This window comes from Pezoporus flaviventris, unplaced genomic scaffold (assembly GCF_033815535.1).
Source record: "Pezoporus flaviventris isolate CSIRO_AGI_PZ_B2104156 unplaced genomic scaffold, CSIRO_AGI_Pfla_v1 ptg000021l, whole genome shotgun sequence".
Lineage (NCBI taxonomy): Eukaryota > Metazoa > Chordata > Aves > Psittaciformes > Psittacidae > Pezoporus > Pezoporus flaviventris.
Genome location: NW_026892569.1, coordinates 9,169,194 through 9,186,089, shown reverse-complemented (window position 1 = coordinate 9,186,089; position 16,896 = coordinate 9,169,194). Strand labels below are relative to the sequence as shown.

The 16,896-nt window shown below is 37.3% G+C and overlaps 1 protein-coding gene across 1 annotated transcript in view; it reads left to right on the top strand.

Moving 5' to 3' along the window:
* The window catches only part of IL17RD (interleukin 17 receptor D), a 49,615-nt gene that overhangs the window by 13,646 nt on the left and 19,073 nt on the right, over positions 1-16,896 (top strand). The window contains exon 2 of the mRNA XM_061455895.1: positions 14,431-14,488. Within this exon, the coding sequence (XP_061311879.1) occupies positions 14,431-14,488 (58 nt within the window). The remainder of the gene's footprint in view (positions 1-14,430; positions 14,489-16,896) is intronic.

Below are 16,896 nucleotides of genomic sequence, written 5' to 3'. Positions count from 1 at the left end.
GAATATGTAGTTATAGGTATGAATTCTCCACTTTCCCTCCAATAAGGTTAGGTTTTGTTGCAAGGGAGAAAATGATAGTTTCCATGTTTATATTTTACAATCAGTAGTGTTGCTGTTGTAAGTTATCATGTACATCGGTAGTAAAACATGCTGGCCTTTGGATCCACATCTCAATTTACTACAATAATGTAATTTTATTTTACTAGACATGAAGGTTTAAACCGAAAGGGGTTTATATTCTGTATTGTACTATCTTCCTGTGCAATGTTTTAGGATTATGTATTTATAAATTCAGTTTAATCTTGATAAAAAGAAGTCATGTGAAAGTTTGAGAGAAATACTGATTCAGTAACTTTTTAGTCTGTGTATTTAAATGCTTAAGCTCTTAAAACTTATGTTGCAGTTCTGGTTTCTTAAATAAGATAATTGCTAGAAGGAAACTTGTTCATGGTATTGACTTTCTATGTAGAGTCTTTTGTTAAAGTGATTGTTTCCTGCAGTAAAGGATCAGTTAGTGTGTGTGTGTCTCTTTAAAAATAAGAGGTTAGAAATGATCGTAGATGCTTTTTCAAGTATTTTTAAATTCAGAAGTTTTTTTTTTTTCATCATTTGATCAAAGTCCTATAACCTGTGGCTCTGTTTTTGTTGCACATGCTGATGGGCTGTGGATAACATTACATTTTTTCAGCATGAAACTGAACACTTCAAATCCCTAAAGCAGTCTCAAATTTATGGTTAATAAAAGAATTTATTGTACTGGATGTCATCTGTTATATCACTCTGGGAATAGAAACTGGCAGTGAGTGGACAGGAAATATTTCCATTTCAAATCACTTCATCCTATGGTCTAGGGCAAAAAGTGTCTGATTTCAGAGAAATCACTGTGGATATTGGTGTCATAGAAGTATTTAATTTTAGAAGAGTTTATTACTTTTTCAAATACTTGTTGCTTTATAGTATTTTATGTAAAGATACTACTTATTACTATCATACTTTGTATTTCAGTACTGATCCCTTAACCTTCTCAAGGCAGAGGGAATAGTAGTAATGTATTTTCAGGTAAATATCTATATATGCCAAGCAAACAGCAGTTTGATGAGTTACCGTATGGTGGCCAAACTGCTTCAAAGTCTTTTTATTTGTAATTGGTTGTTTTTTTGAGAGTGTGAACTCCTATGTGATGGTCAGTTTCTTCCAGCTTAATGGATTTCTTCAAGTTGTCTCCTTTGGAAATATGTTCTAAAGTGTGAGACCCATGGACTGTAATGAGTGGAAACTTCAAGCAGTCAGATTGATGTTTCTGTGTATTTTTCATGTGTAAGTAGTATTTGAACAGCTTTACATTTTAAAGTATTTAGAGCATTTCAAATAATTACTGAATCATAGAATCGTTTTGGTTGGAGCAGACCTTTAAGATCATAAGAGTCCGACTGTTAGCCCAGCATTGGCAAGTCCACCACTAAACCATGTCCCTAAGTGCCACATTTACACATCTTTTAAACACCCCCAAGGATGGTGGCTCCACCACTTCCCTGGGCAGTCTGTCCTAATGCTTGATCCTCTTGCTAGTGCTGTGTTGATTGCGGGTGTCTTGGGGCTGGTACTTCAGGCTGGCCAGAGTTACTGCGAGAGTCCAAGTAATGCCATTGTGTAAGAACAGTTCTTGCATTTCTAGATCACTGTAAATGTTTGCTGGTCATCCAAGGGATGTTATAACCAGGGGGTAAAGCTTTCTACAGTTTTATCTTCAGCATGTGTTAACATCCTGAAATACTCAATTTTTCATTTTCCTACTACTGCACATTAAAATGTGGTTATAAAAAGATTGGAAACAATTGTGCATTTCCTTTTATAAAGGATACAGTTTTTTACAAGTACTGTATGGGACTGATTGAAATTCATTTATTGAAAGAGAGGTGTCAGTTTAACTTTTCCAGTGCTATTTGGGGGGAAATACTGTGAGAAGAGCAGATGAGAAGAAAACAGGACCATGGAGTGGCCATGTGAGCACTGAGCCTGATGGATAATTTTCGTTTGAGTCCTTTGCTTTCAACCAGTTAATCACATTTTATTTTATGATTTGACCAAGTTGAGATGGAAGAAAAATGGAATTCATGGTAGTGTTTAAAGGGAAATGTCCTGGGTTCAGCAGTAGCAATCATGTTTTTTCCTTTGTGTTAACTGGTGCAGTGCTGTGTTTTGACTTCTAGTTTTGAGAACAGCGTTGGTGAAGCCGATGTTGTCGGTTGTTGCTAAGTGATGTTTACCCTGACCAAGGACTCTGTGAGGCTCATGCTCTGCCAGGGAAGAGGGGAGGCTGTGAGGAAGCAGAGGCGGGGCGCCTGACCCGGGCTAGCCGGGGAGGTATTCCATACCACAGCACGTGGTTTAAACCCAGTCGTGGTTAAACTGCAGAAGTTTAATGTGATTTCCTTCTGAGAGTGTGTGTATCTTGATCTGACATGTATTTGTAAGTAGAGAAATCTGTTTTGAAGCTTTTTCTTTGTTATTTTACAGAACATGGGTGAGCAGTGAATTTGGTGTGTCTCATGCCTTGGAGGATGTAGGCTAGAGTAACAAGCATTATCAGGTTAGGCAGAGATTAAATAGGGTCCAGATAATACTTGCTGTGTTTGCTTGATTGGTTTTTTGTCCAGTCATGGTAAAACTGTTACACAAAGCTAAGTATTTACTTAAAAGTCAAGAGAAAAGTTAATATGCCCCATCACTAAAATCGGAGCAGATGATTTTATATCTAACTTGACAACCTATTTCTGCTAGATTGTAATTCAGTGTCTTGAACATCGCCTTGTGGAAAACTTACTTTATTGCCACTGTGAATGTGAGCTTTGTTCCTTTGTTCATTCCTAAATATTTTGCAGGTTCCCACCCCCCCCCAACCCTCAGTAGATTGTATTGTAGCTTTCAAATAGTTTCTGTCAAATTTATATAAGCACTTATTACCACTTACCCTGATTATTCTATTACCATAACTTCACCTCACACCTTATTACTAATCAAAACAACTCAGGCCAATAATCAACAAATTATAATGTGGAAAACTGTGCATCTAGTTTCTTTCATAGTCAAGCCTTAGCTTATCAACTCTGCATCAGCTAAGTTATTTGGGTGCATGGAATTTGCATACCCAAAAAGCAAATCTTAATACGGTCAAGATTTGTTACTCAACTTCGGCGATTCAGAAAAGTTTTATTACAAGAAATAGTTAAATCTGTATGTAAAACCAAAGCACTCCCTTTTTAAAGAAAGGAAAATTTTAAGGATTTGTTGTAAAAGTTGTTACTATGGATATCATCGAAGGACACGAAGTTAAATCTTCACCTCATGATGCCAAGTGAGTGGTGTGTATGTGGACACAGGATAAATGGCAGTCCTTTCTCCGAGTACTTTGCTATATGAAGTTATTTCATAGACAACTGGAGGAAGGGAAATTGTTATCCCATTTTACAGAGGAGAGGTTAAGGCAGAAAAGGTTTTAAATGGCTTGCTTGAAGCCTTAAAGCATTTAAAAGAAGTTGTCTTCTTTTAAATTTTGTTAAAGAAAGTTGAAATCTTTTTAAGTTGTCTTAAAGCATTAAGAAGTTGCTTGAAGTTGTCTCGTATGGTATGGATAAAGCAGGAAATCAGTCTGCGTTTCCCAAGCCTCTGAGCAGGGAGAAATCACAAGATGAATCTTCTGTTCAAAATAGAGCAAAATGTGTTTGTGGGGTGGTTTTGTTGTTGTTGGTTTTTTAATGGTTGGTGCTTCATAAGGTGTTTCATAGAGAACTGGGTGAGAAGGAAAGTGAGGTTGAGAACCTGTTTTCAGCCTTAAGGCTTTAGGATCGTCACCATCCTCCTTTACATGTATGTGCAACACCACAGGAACAAGCTGGTCTGCGGGCATTATAAAATACGCCATGGTGATGATCAGTTACAGCCTCTTGCACCCTGGCACCTAGCCTAGCTTGACCTTTCCAGGTTACCATGATGGAAATGCTGTGTAAGAATATGTCTTTGCTGACTTCTTTTTTCACTTGAACAGCTGATGTTTTTGATACATATTCTAAAATGATTTTTTAATTTCTATCCATTTAAGTGAGGTAGGTAAAATTACAGAATAGGATACCCTCTCTTTAGGTTCCTGTCACTTGTAAGGACTTAGTGTGGAATGAGTCTGGGTCTTATTGGTGCTGCTTGTGTGGAAACCAGAGGGATTTCTTTAGAACAGCACAGCAGTGGTATTTTTCCTGAGGCTAAATGCACTTTGTACACCATTCCTGCATTTTGTTAGAGTAGGCCATGAGAGTCGACCCATATGCCAAGCCTGCATTTGTACATCAGGTATTTGATTTTAGGTTTCCTGTTATTTTTCCCAAGGTGTGATTTCATATTATTATTTATTAGTAAGAATGGGAGTTTATCATTTAAAAGAAAGCTGCTTTGACTGAAAAGTTAAGTGTTATCAAGATGTGGATATTCTTTGCCAGAGCTTGCTTTTTAATTGGCTAATCCAATTTTAACCAATAATACAAACCCCAAAAGTGCTCCAAGGTTTTAGGAACTGGGTAAGAGCAATCCCTCATGAAAAAGATTTAGAATGAAAATACTGCAAGAGTTTTAAGAGTAGTTAAGCAAGTGGCACCACTGCAGTAATTGAAAGCCCAGGCAGGTTGTGATACAGGTTGTGTCAGTGTTTTAGCAGCTATCACGTTCCACGTCAAGGAGTGTATTAATTAGTATGAAAATGGCAGTTATGAACTAGCCAAGTACTATATGGATAGAATGTGTAACCTTTGCTTTGGCCTACTTTCAAAAGCACTTAACGTGAAATACGTAGGAAAAATGCATCTCTTAAACTGTTTTACTTGTTCAAGTGTATTATAAAGTGTGATATCCATAGGGTGTGACTTTTATTAGTGGAAACTGAATGCAGTCCGACTGGAGTTTCAATACTATTTAAAACATTAAATCTCTATGTAAAAAATTGTATTTAGGTTCCCTTTTTTAGTCATTAAAAACCTCACAAGACTTGGTATCACATAATGCCTGAAGAGTCTGCCAGCACAGATATACTTAGAACGCAAACGTTTCCTTGATTTTTTTTCCAACAGTAACGTTCAGCAGTGCTTAATGCTTTTCAGATCCAAGTACTGAAGAGAGATGAGCACACAGGAATATTTGAATGTGTTCTGGCTTCTCTTCATCCTTTTCTCATTGTGGAAAGCCTCAACAATCTTGATAGCAGAAGCTATTCTGTTATAAAGAGATCATTGAATAGCACAGTTAGGGACAAAATACATGGATTTTGCAGAGCGTGAAAACCAGAACTCTAGGAGAAGAAAGTCAGCCTTGATGATCAGTGAATTCTGAGGTAAATTTTATTCAAGCTTGGCAGTCCTCAGAGGCATTCTCAAGGAGGTCTCCTCAGAAAGCAGTATTTTGGATGGCTTTGTTTTGTTGTGTTCAGATTCCTGGTGTTGATCATCATTTGGCAGGGCTTTCCCTGCTTAAATGGCTATGAGTGGGGAAGCTCCAGTTTGCTTGCAGAGAGGGGCCAGTGTAGCTGGAATATTTGAACAATTATTTCATCCAAGTATCCTTCAGGTGGATCAGAAGTGTTTGTGAAGCTTTATGTGTATTTCTGACACATTCCAAATGGAGGTTTTTTGGCTGCAGATGATAGCTGTACTCCATAGAGGGTAACCAGGAGTGTATAAATTCCCTGGCAGCTGAAGCTTTAAATCTGCAGCCACCAAATGTATCTGCCTGTGCCTCTGAAGTTCAACCATGTGGATCCTCAGTACGTAGTAAGCACTGGACCTTCTGATCCTCCCTGCTGAATGTATTTCTGCTTGAGCTGTGGGAGTAATTTTCATCTCTGTGGACCAGGACTAGACAGAGGCTCTAAGAAGAAATGTATTTGCTAAAATAATCCCCCCCCCCCCCCCGCACTACTGCATAATTCAGCAGCAAGAATCTCTGCATGCTTGTCTCGGGGAGGGGGCAGTAATGATGCGTAGTAGGGAAGGAACCAAAGCCTGTACCTCTAACACAGTTAGAAGGAAGGGCAGCATAACCAAGACTTTGTTTCTGGCTCTGCAGGAAGCCAGCTTATCCAGCTTGTCCATTAACTTTGTGAAAGGAGGAAAGGGAGGAATACTTGATTGCTTCCTGGGGGCAGATTTACAGGGAAAGGTAGTTTATTTTATTAGTCTAGTTGGTGTACAAGAGCTTTTACTTCTAACAAAAAAGTATTTTTAGCCATTGTGTTTTCTCGCCATCCACTCTGATAGAGTTGTCGTGCCAGTCTGTTTTGAAGATGTAGCAATCTGCCTGTCACTTTTGATGAGGGGATTGTATAGCATGGCTGTAGATAGAGTAAATGTGGTGCTTTTTGGTATGTTGTTATTCTTATGTCCCTCACGGTATTGAAATTAGTGATGAGTACCTTTACATTGCTACTGGGTAGATGCCTATCCCATGTAAATTCCTAGCTTCTCATTGCCTGAGCCTTTTTAGGTTATGTAGCTCACAAGGATCATAACTTAGGGAAGAAATGTGCATATCATTTTAAAGATAGTTACTTCATCTGCAAAAACAAGTTTCATGTGAGGTATTAAGAATACTGTTAGGGGAATGGTGAAAGATTCTTTAAAGCTAGAACATGGGATTTTGGCAAGCAAGTAATTGATTGTTCCTGGAGTTGAACCATACTGCTTATGAATTCTCAGTTTTAAAATCTTATGGATGAGTACAATTGTGTGTTTCTAAGTCCCTAAGAATAGGGTTTTATGTCCAAAATAATTGCATTACTTCAAAGAGAGGGATTAAGATGGGACAATCCCAAATCCGATTTACTTTAAGTTTTATGAGTTCTGTGGCACTCTAATCAGTGAAGTGGAGTTATTGCTAAGTTACCTTGTGGTCCTATTGCCCAGAACCAAAACTTTGGGCTCGTTATATGTCAGTCCTACAAAATTAATGTGCATTAGTCTTCTTTACAGTCATGAGCTCCTGTGGCGATGTGATACTTTCTTTAGTTGTGCCTGTATGTTTCATTCATGTAAGTAAGAATTTCAAATAAGTCCCTAAGAATATGCATTTCATATTTTCCAACTGCAAAGCTCCTAAAGGATTGCAGTGATTTCAGAATAATACAGCAGAAGGATTAGGACTGGGGGAGATGTTGTGTGAATACACACAAACCAAAATAGACGTGCTATGTCAAATTTTTCACATTCCAGCCTTTATGTGATGTTCTGCTTTAAAGATTTCCTTGCAAGCAGCTGTTCTTACCACTTTCAAAAGTTACAAATCGGATAAACTACTCTGTACTGCAGATGGAGTATCTCCAGTCTGCTTGCTCTAAGCTTGTGTGCAGTTAAAATCTCCAGCAACACAGTACATTTGCAATTAGAATTTTTTAGGTAGAACAGTTATGAATAAAGCAATTAATCCACATTTGATGACAATTTATCTCAGAATTATAAAGTTTTTTTTGTGTGCGCTTTGGCGTTAGATTGAGAAGCGAAGAACGAAAAAAGCTGTGCTGAAATAGTCAAAATGGTGAATGGTGTGCTGGCTGAAGCTTAAAACTGAACCTACGGAGTCAATCCTAGTTACTTTTACAGATTTTCTGTTTCTTTGGGTGAAACCTGGGATCAAACAAAGAGCTCGTGCGAGGAGTTTCCAATTTGAAAGGTAGGGATCTGGCAGCAGTACACTATTAGTGAGCTATTTATGATTTTGGAAATAAGTCCCTTTATTTGTTCTCCAGTTCTTCAGCCATTGCATATGCTAGGCTTTAAAGGAAAAAAACTTTCTTTTTGGATCTGGCTGACTTGGAAGTACTTGCTGATTTAGGAGAAGCAGCAAGCCTCTATGTGCATAAAATCTTGAAAGATACAGTTCATAGCTCTGAAGTACTGGTCTTTGCTTTCCTCACGTTCTCTCCTTTGAAACCTACACAATTTCTTACTGTGGTGAGCAAAATGAATGAACATCTACATATATATTAATATAAATAATATATCTATTGTTCTCTCATGCTTCAGCCACCTCTTGAAACCTTTTCTTGATTATCTTCTAATTCTCTTTGAGTATCTTTGGGGGAGAGAGTCTGGGCCTCAGTTTGTGGCTCTGCACGTTTGCACATTAAGTGAGCAGTCAGTTAAATGAGTGAAAATTCATTCTGTAACTTTTTCCTAGACAGGTTAGTTTAGAAGCGCTGGGGCATAAGCTAAAATCCAGAGCTTGTGCAATTGTTCCTCTAAGAGTGAGGGGCCCTGTGGATAATAACTTCCCACCATAAGACGACGTCTATTCTATGAGTGGAATAATTAGCTAGCTTGTTCATTTTACAGTGTGCTGTGTTATACGTGAAGCAGTAAGCATGCAGAACAGGCTGCATTCATTTCTCCTCTATTATTTCACGTGTGGGTTACTCTGTTTGTTGTTTATAGTGCAAGTCAGTGTTTCTCAAATTAATTTGTCTTGGGTTCCTCTAAAAACAACTTTCCCATTTGCACCCCCTTCCTTCCTAGTCACAATCACCATTTGTGCACCTGTCTTGGCAAGGCTTTGTCTCCCCCTCCCCTTCCCAAACACCTCATCTTTTCTCCCAGCTGGCCTGCTAGGGGTCATATCCCACAGTTAAGAGAACAGTGGTTTAAATACAGACTTTTGGCTTTTGTCCAAATATCCTTAGACATTTCTGTAGTGTTTGTGGGAAGTGCCTATTGTTTGAAAATACGCTGTTGATTTTAGGGGCTTTTTGTTTGTGTGGATTTTTGTGAGGTTTTAATTTACCAAACTGAAAGTTGGAAATCTCACTTGAAAGTGGAAAATTTCATTTACCAGACTTGAAAGTTGGGGAAAAAAATACGCGTGACATTGCAAACCCTAGAAGATTTCTTAGGCAAACCTGCAAATTGCATGGGAGCAATAAGAGCTGGTGCCCTTTTCCTGCCATGCTTTTGCTGCATTGAATTCCTGGGTTTGACTCGGAGATTTAAGAGTTTCACGGTAGGCAGCAAATAGCAGAGATGAAACTTGCTTCTGTTGTTAGATTGTGGCTTTAGGAACCGTCTGTTCCTCCAAGTGAACCAGTTGACATACAGTCAGTGAACAGCTCTGTGGGGCCATGTTGTATACTGAAGAGTCAGGCTGTAAATATTTTTTCCTAGTATTTCTTCTTTAAGTGATTTCTTACTATCAGACTGACTAATGTTTTAAGGTAACTTTCCACATTGCCTTTTTTTCAATAGGAACTAAAATACCCAGGAATGAGGCATAATGAAAAGGCATTTCTACTGTTGGTGTTCTTTTGTGGGTTATTTTTTTGTTCGGTTTGGGTTTTTTTTTTTAGATACACTACAATTTGGGATCTTCAGTCAGCATGTTTCAACCCCCAGAATCCTAAAAGACCCCTGTGAAGCTAGCTGGTATATGACTATATGTGTGTACATTCAGGAACCAGCTCATTCTTTGGCAGTATTTAAGTCAGCAGCTGTTCAATATCCTTTCATGAGAGGAGGAACTTGAGAAAACCATATCTAGTGAAATGGCAGGAGAATTTGTTCAGACGAAGTGTAATTATCTATGTGGGAAGTCAACCATAAAACCATGGATAATGTTGTCATTTTGTGAAAAAAGATACTTGATGATCATAAAAGGTCTGGACAATTGTTACACAAATGGAGTACGAGTTCCTTATGTTTGGTTTATGAAAGTAAGTATTACATGTTACTCTTAAAAGAAAGTTACATTTCCCAGATTCTTATATGAAATAGCTTTTTTTTTTTTTTCATTATAGTGGATTAGTACAGTATAAACCCATCAAGCCAGGGTTTAGAATTCATTCTGCGGTCAATGTAATACATACAAGTTATATAGGAAATATTAGCGTGGATTATGTATTTTGTTGTATGCTGTTGAAAACCATCCAAAATGCAGGTGTGTAAATAGTGCAGATAATCTGTTTACTGATGACTGTAGAAATAGAAAATATTTTAACTTGTGTGAAAGCATCAGAAAGCTGTACCATGAAAAGAGCAGATGTCAAATATAAAGCTTTTAGTTTACTGAGCAATGAGTATGATAAACCTTGATTATTCGTCTTGATGTTAGAGTTCAAAAACAATTGTTTCTTCAGTTTGCCTTGTGGGAGCATGAAATTAGGACCATGTGTGCATTGATTAACAACATGTGAAAGATGAATCATGATTACTGTTTTGGTCTGGTGCACAAGGCTACGCCTGAGGGATAGTGATTTCCTACCTCCTTTACCAGATCTCTGTAATTAGTGTTAGCATCTATGTTTCCTAGTATTGATGTTAAAGTGGCTGCCTGACAGCGCCCCTGTTGCCTTTATTGAATGGAAGAGTGTTTGCTCAACAACAGTTGAATGTCGGAGTATATTTCAGTATTATTTGTAAAAATGGTAATTCATAGGACAGTTCTGAAAACACCAATGCTGTCTCTGGCAGGAATTGTCAAATACAAAAAACAGATGTTAATTTAAAATGTGAAACTCTCTATGTGCTAGAATGAAAGGAAGAGGGAAAAGTTCAACAATAAAAATTAAGCAGATTTTTAAATTTTTTTCCATTGTATTTAATCCCTGCCTCTGATGGCAGACATTAGTTTAACTTTCCTTGGAGGCACATTTAGTTCCTGTGGTTAAAAATTACATTTAGACTTTGTTTCTGGAAGTGTAATCCTTACTCTGTGGCGTAGTAATGGGTAGAAAGACTTGTAAGTGCATTTCATTAAGTTGTTACCATAAATGAACAAAAATACAGGTTAACTTCGTGTAATAGTCTTTGCCTCTTATTAATACATGTTGAAAGATGGGTATTTAAATAAAATGCCTGCACATGCCTTGAATGTCCAAATGAGTTATTAATTCTTCAGGAGATGATGTGTATTAGTGTTATTCAGAACTGTGCTGATGTAGGGTATCTTAGGATCTTAACCTTACCTATTCAAGCTGTTCATGTGGATTGAGGAATAGATCCAACCCTGATTTCTGTGATTTGGGGTGTGTGATACATGATGGAAATGCCCAACATAGATGCAGGATTTGGAGCTTAGCTTACCGTGTTTTTCTGTGGTGTTTTGAGCTCAGATATTCTGAGGTTTAATGTTGTAGATAATATGCCCACATGCTTGCTTTTTAACAGATAAGGTTATTTTTAATTTAATCTGTGTGCATTTCAACTTCAATTATCTGTTTAAAGATCAGCGGTCTATAGTTCTTGATAAAAGACGTTTTGTCTGTTTTCTTTCCTATGTATTCCTTCTCAGTCAATGTGCATAGAAGTATGTGGACCAAAGGGATTTTGTAGATAAAGCTCCAGGCAATGGAGGCTTGCTTTCTAGTAAGGTTCAGAATAAAATACAAGCTGCATGTAAATTCAACAAATGTTAGTGGTTAATTAGTTAAGTTAAATGTTAGTGGTTAATTAGCTAAGAATGTGGAGCCCTGAGGCCGTAACATTAGTAGTTTTAAAGTATGATGTTCTAAACAAGTTGCCTTAGCTATAAGCCATTTAAATAGCAGTTAATTTATGGCTTAAAACAAGGGACTGCTTCCTGGAAGAGTACATTTTTAAACTTAGAGCAGTAACTACTTGTGGGATTAATACCAAAGTTTAGCATGATGGAATCGTCTGACCAGTTTACATGCTTTAGCGCATTACTGATACGACAGTTACATAGTTCAACAGTTTAAGGTGATCCTCATTTTCTTGCTGATTAATGCCAGCTTTTTTCAACTTCTGTACACTTTGGAGCAAGTTTTTACAACCAGTGCGTGCCATGGGCTGCTTAAGTTCAGCTGAGTTTGCCTTATATTTACTTTTTACATCTGCTGCATTAACGATAGTGATACATTGATTTCTTCCTAAGTGTTACGTATTTTATGATGTCACCATAATTCCAGCAGAAATGCAATTAAAGGTGCCATGACACCTTTACACTGCTGCATGGTACTTTTTGAATATATGGGATATAAAAGATACATCTAATGAATTAAATTACTTGTGCTGACTTTCTCTGGGGTTTGGTGAAATTTGTCTCTCAAAACTTCAGCTCTAGGACACAAAAGGAAGACAGGTAAAAATTAAATTAGATGATGTTTATCTGCAGTTATAAATATGAAAGCTCAGTACTTTTTTTTTAATCAAACCATGTCTTTGTTTTGCTGTAGTAGTAGTCAGTTAAATGACATTTAGTTTAAGCGAAACAGAAAATGAGTCAGACTAGAACAGGTATTCATAGAAGACTTAAGACTGAAAAAACTCGATGCCTTCCTGCTTCAGGAAGCAGTTTTGTGTAACAGCATGTTTAATGCCAAACTAAATCAAAGTTAAACAAATGAAAAGCCACCTAAGAAGGCGACGTTACAAATTTAACTTCTAACAATCTTATCAAGATCTGATTTACTTCCATCCTTTATGTGGAGTTTTACTTTTTTTTTAATGGTAACTTAACTCATACCTTGTTTTTCTTTCTAACTTCCTGTTTCTGGCTATTAAGTGACATGGAGTGAATATTTAGGAGTGATCCTGACAACATCCAATTACTGTTTGAGTCCTTTTATACTGTTAACTTCTGCTCTCTACATTGTAGTACTAAACCTGGATACAATTCTGTGTCAATGGGGAGTACTGGTATTTTTTTTAATGATAATGGTAAATATGATGTTATTTGCCTTTGGCTTTCAAGGCAAATGATACTACTCAATAAAAATCATTGTTCAGTTTTCAGCCTTGCCTCTGTTGAGGGTGATGCAATATTCTGTGTTTCATAACCAATTTCAGTGATTTCTGAAGGCTAAGGTGAAATTCTTTTCCGTAGCCATAGAAGAGAGAGCAGACTCACCAGTCTGCATATGTGTCTGGACTCCTGCTTGGGAGAGTAATAGAAGTTCTCTGACTGGTCCTCAGTTTCTGTGACACTGGCAAGAATGGCAGTATCTGCTTTAATAGTATTTGATAATGGAAAAAGGTGTCTGGTCTAGTGTAATGGATTTCTACAATATGAACTTCTACTGGAAAAGTCATGAGATGCATCATCTGAATTATGGCGGTTGGAAATCCACTGTTTCGTTTGTTCTTCCTTGACTGGTTGTTGATTTTAGCCAATAATCAGTGGGAGAGATTGAAATTTAAATTCTCCATCTGTGTTTTTGTCTAATTAAGTTGTTCTCAGCAAGGCTTTCTTTAAAAAGTTTGTGACATGTGGTAAAATGATGGAGGCCTCTCACATAAAAAAAACCCAAACAAAACAACAAAAAACCAACAGAAAAGTGATCCAGTGCATAAACCACATAAGACATGGAAATGTAAATTCCACAGGAGTTATATCAGGCACAGAAACTTGAATTACATATAATTATATCTGCATAAGATAAATTGATGAAAGATAGATGTAGGCACGTACCTAGACACTGGACATTGATACTTGCTCTGTAGTAATTTTCTCAAATGTACAGTTTGGTTGTGCTGATGAACCAGGCCCATAAGCCACTTTACATAACTGTGGCTACTGTACCTCAGTTTATGTTAAGCTTTGAGTTCGGTGTAGTTCTTGTGAGCATTGAATAATATTAAAATATAATAAATAAAATAATAAAAAAAAGGATTACTTGATTATAGATAAATTTAGCATGTGCTGAAAATGCGGTGTGTCTGTTTGCCCAATAGACAGATAGGAAAGAGTGTCCTTCAGGCACCTGTTTGGAGCTGAAGAGTGTCTGAGAGGTGATGAGTTCTCTTTAATCAGTTCTTGTACTGTTTTGCTCCTACCTTTTAATTTCTTTCCTCAAAATGACCTTCACCAAGAAAATAGAACTGAAGTGCTATGAGCACAGTGCTTGGCAGTGTTGTTCCTTCTTTTTGTTTGAACTTCTGATACTCTTTTTCATGACTGCAGAATTGACATCAGCTTTTTCTGACTGACATTCTCTGTCCTTGCACTGTGTTTGCCCTGGAGAGCCCAATTTGACTTGTCATTAAACCCTGATTAAAGATGTGGGGTTTGTACGGACACGTTTAACCTGGGTGGTAGAAGTTGAGAATGTCACATCACTTTCAGAAATAAGTGGTTCGCCTCTGCTGGGATCGTACTACTTAAGTCACAACTTCATGTTTTCATGCAGATACTACATTCAGGCTTCAATTTCTCTTTGTTTTCACTTCTTTGATTATTACATTTGGAAAGTTGCTGACAGGTGAGCGCATGCAGATGTGTACAACCCATTCTGTCATTGCCTGTGGTCAGACTGGTGGGTAATGTGCCAGAACAGAAGGAAAAAAATCACAAGCTCGTTCGTCCTCCAGTGAACTATTTATAAAATCAAAATCTACATGAGTTCAAAATAGGTTACTTTATTTAAATTACTTTCTTGATATTTCTCTACAGGGGCTGTCATCAGTCACCAGGAACAATGGACTGCTCAATATCACCTTTAAATATGACAGTAAGTTGAAAAATTGCACTATATACAGAAAGATAAAGGACTCCGTCACAGCTGTCAGTGTATAGGAACATGTGAGCACAGGTCTTATATATAAGGTCTGAGGGAATTGAGGTTGTTTAGTCTGGAGAAGAGAAGACTCAGGGGGGACATTATTGCTCTCTGAAAACTACCTGAAAGGAGGATGAAGCAAGGAGGTGGCTGGTCTCTTCTCCCAAGTAACAAGTGAAAGGAAGCAGCTTCAAGCTGCGCCAGGGGAGGTGTAGACTGGATGTCATGAAGAATTTCTTCATTGAAACAGCATTGGAACAGGCTGTCAGGGAAGTGGTGAATTCCCTATGTCTGGAAGAGTTCAAAAACTGTGTAGATAAGGCCCTTAGTGACATGGTTTGGTGGGCCTGGGGTAATTGTTGGGCTTTATCTTAAAGGTCTTTTCCAACCTAGTTGATTGTATCTCTCTTAAAAATGGCTCTGAGAGTAGCATGAACTCTTTAGTATTGATGTATTTTTTTAAATCTAGATTTGTTTTTGCTGGGTATAATGGATCTTCTCCTGTCTGTGTTTCACTGCTAATAAAATGATCTAATAATTTGTAGTAGTTTCACTTTCAAATTGGCCTACATCATCTGCCCAGTTTTTGGCTGGAAAATTACAGATTATGATTTTATTCTGTGAAAGAATACAATAATTGAAAGGTTCACCACATAAAGTCATAGGAAAGGATTATATCAAGCTTTGTATATCTTTGTGTAATTTTGGGGGGAAAATGGTGTAAAGTGTGTCTCAAGGTAGACAAGGTAGTTGGGATTTGAATATGAATATTGAAGATGATATCTAGTTGAAGTAGTTGGAACTATTCATTAGCTACAGTGTTAAAAGACCAGGTTAGTGGAAAACTCCTGTCTGCATTTTCAGTGACACAGATGGTTGTAGTACTGTGGGAAATGTGGTCTGTTTTGCAGCTAAAATAAGAGGAAAGTAATCTTTAGCATAAGAACAGTAATAAGCAGTTTGAAGCAATAATACTTGAGAAGTCTTCAACCATCTGCTAAATTGCTGTATTTTACTATTCTCATTTTTTAAAAGTTTTTGTCATCTCTGCTGTCTAGTCAGTGACTGTTTGACTGCATTGGGAATTTATCTATTTGGGCAGTTAGTGGCCAACATCAAGATAAACCCTATGTACCATCAAGAGAAGGTCCTGATTTACAGCAGTAATGTTTGTATTAATGCCAGTGCATGTCACAGATTGGTTGGTTTTTTTTTTGCCACAGAAATTACCTCAGGTGCTGAATGTGGGTAAAATTTCACCAGTGAGAGTATGTATCTGCAAACCTAACAATAGTGCTTTTGTTTCATTCCACTCATCCTTTTGTGCCTGTATTTTTATGTTAAGAATTTGCAGTCCTTCACTGTAGATATTTTTTAAATCTAATTTGATGTTGATACTTAAAATGAGCAAAAATGAGGTATGGTAGATTGTGCAAGAGGTAAGTGATGGCTACAGAAAAGTTCCGATCTTTTTTTAAGCTACACAAAGAAAACCAGGAAATAACATCAGTCAGAGCAGAGATCCCCACATTTAGTTAACACAATGGAGTCTGTTTAAGTCCCAGTATTTGTCTTGTTTTTTTCCATTAGTTCTGGCACCAGGAACTGTCTTTAACCAATGACAAGTGTTAATTCAGAGTTCTGCTGGCGCTGTTTGCTTCCTGGACAAAGGAGTTATTTGAGCTCTGCAGAACTAGGAAAAGAGTTCCCTGCTATCAAGGCTAAGGAGTTCATATAATAGGGAAATACATACTTATCATGAATAAGCCAGCACAAAAGAGAACTTGGCTTGCTGGCTGTGATTTCAAGGCTTTTAGTTTGCTACACAGCAGCTCTAGTGAGCTGTGGTTGATGTTGTTAAATTAGTTGGTTAGATTATTTATTTATTCAGGTGAAAAACAAATGTTTGTATGTTCTAGCATTTCCCTTGCACTCAAGTAAAAGAAGTGATTTTCTGAAAAGTGCAATTTTTCCCTACTGGTTTCTTCCTAAATCTGTTGTTCCTTAAAAATGTAAATCAGTGACTCACAGTCAAACTTCAGGCATTTGTGCTATATTCCATTTTGGCAAATCGTCATTTGACCATAAAATTGTAGTAACCAGGATCCAAAATCTTGGGCTTGCTGTAAATTAGATCCAGACCTAGCAAAAAACTGTTACTTCAAATTTTCCATTGAAAGAGATCCTCTATCCTCCTAAGAGGAAGTTCATGCTGTCATTGAGTTCACTCATAGCAACAGAATTCTACAAACAGCAAAGTACCGACTGCCCTGCTTTTGTAAAAGGCACTGTTGTACAAACTGTTCTATTCTTATTTGTGTGGTAGTTACATGAAAGACCCCTTAACATTGTTACTCATA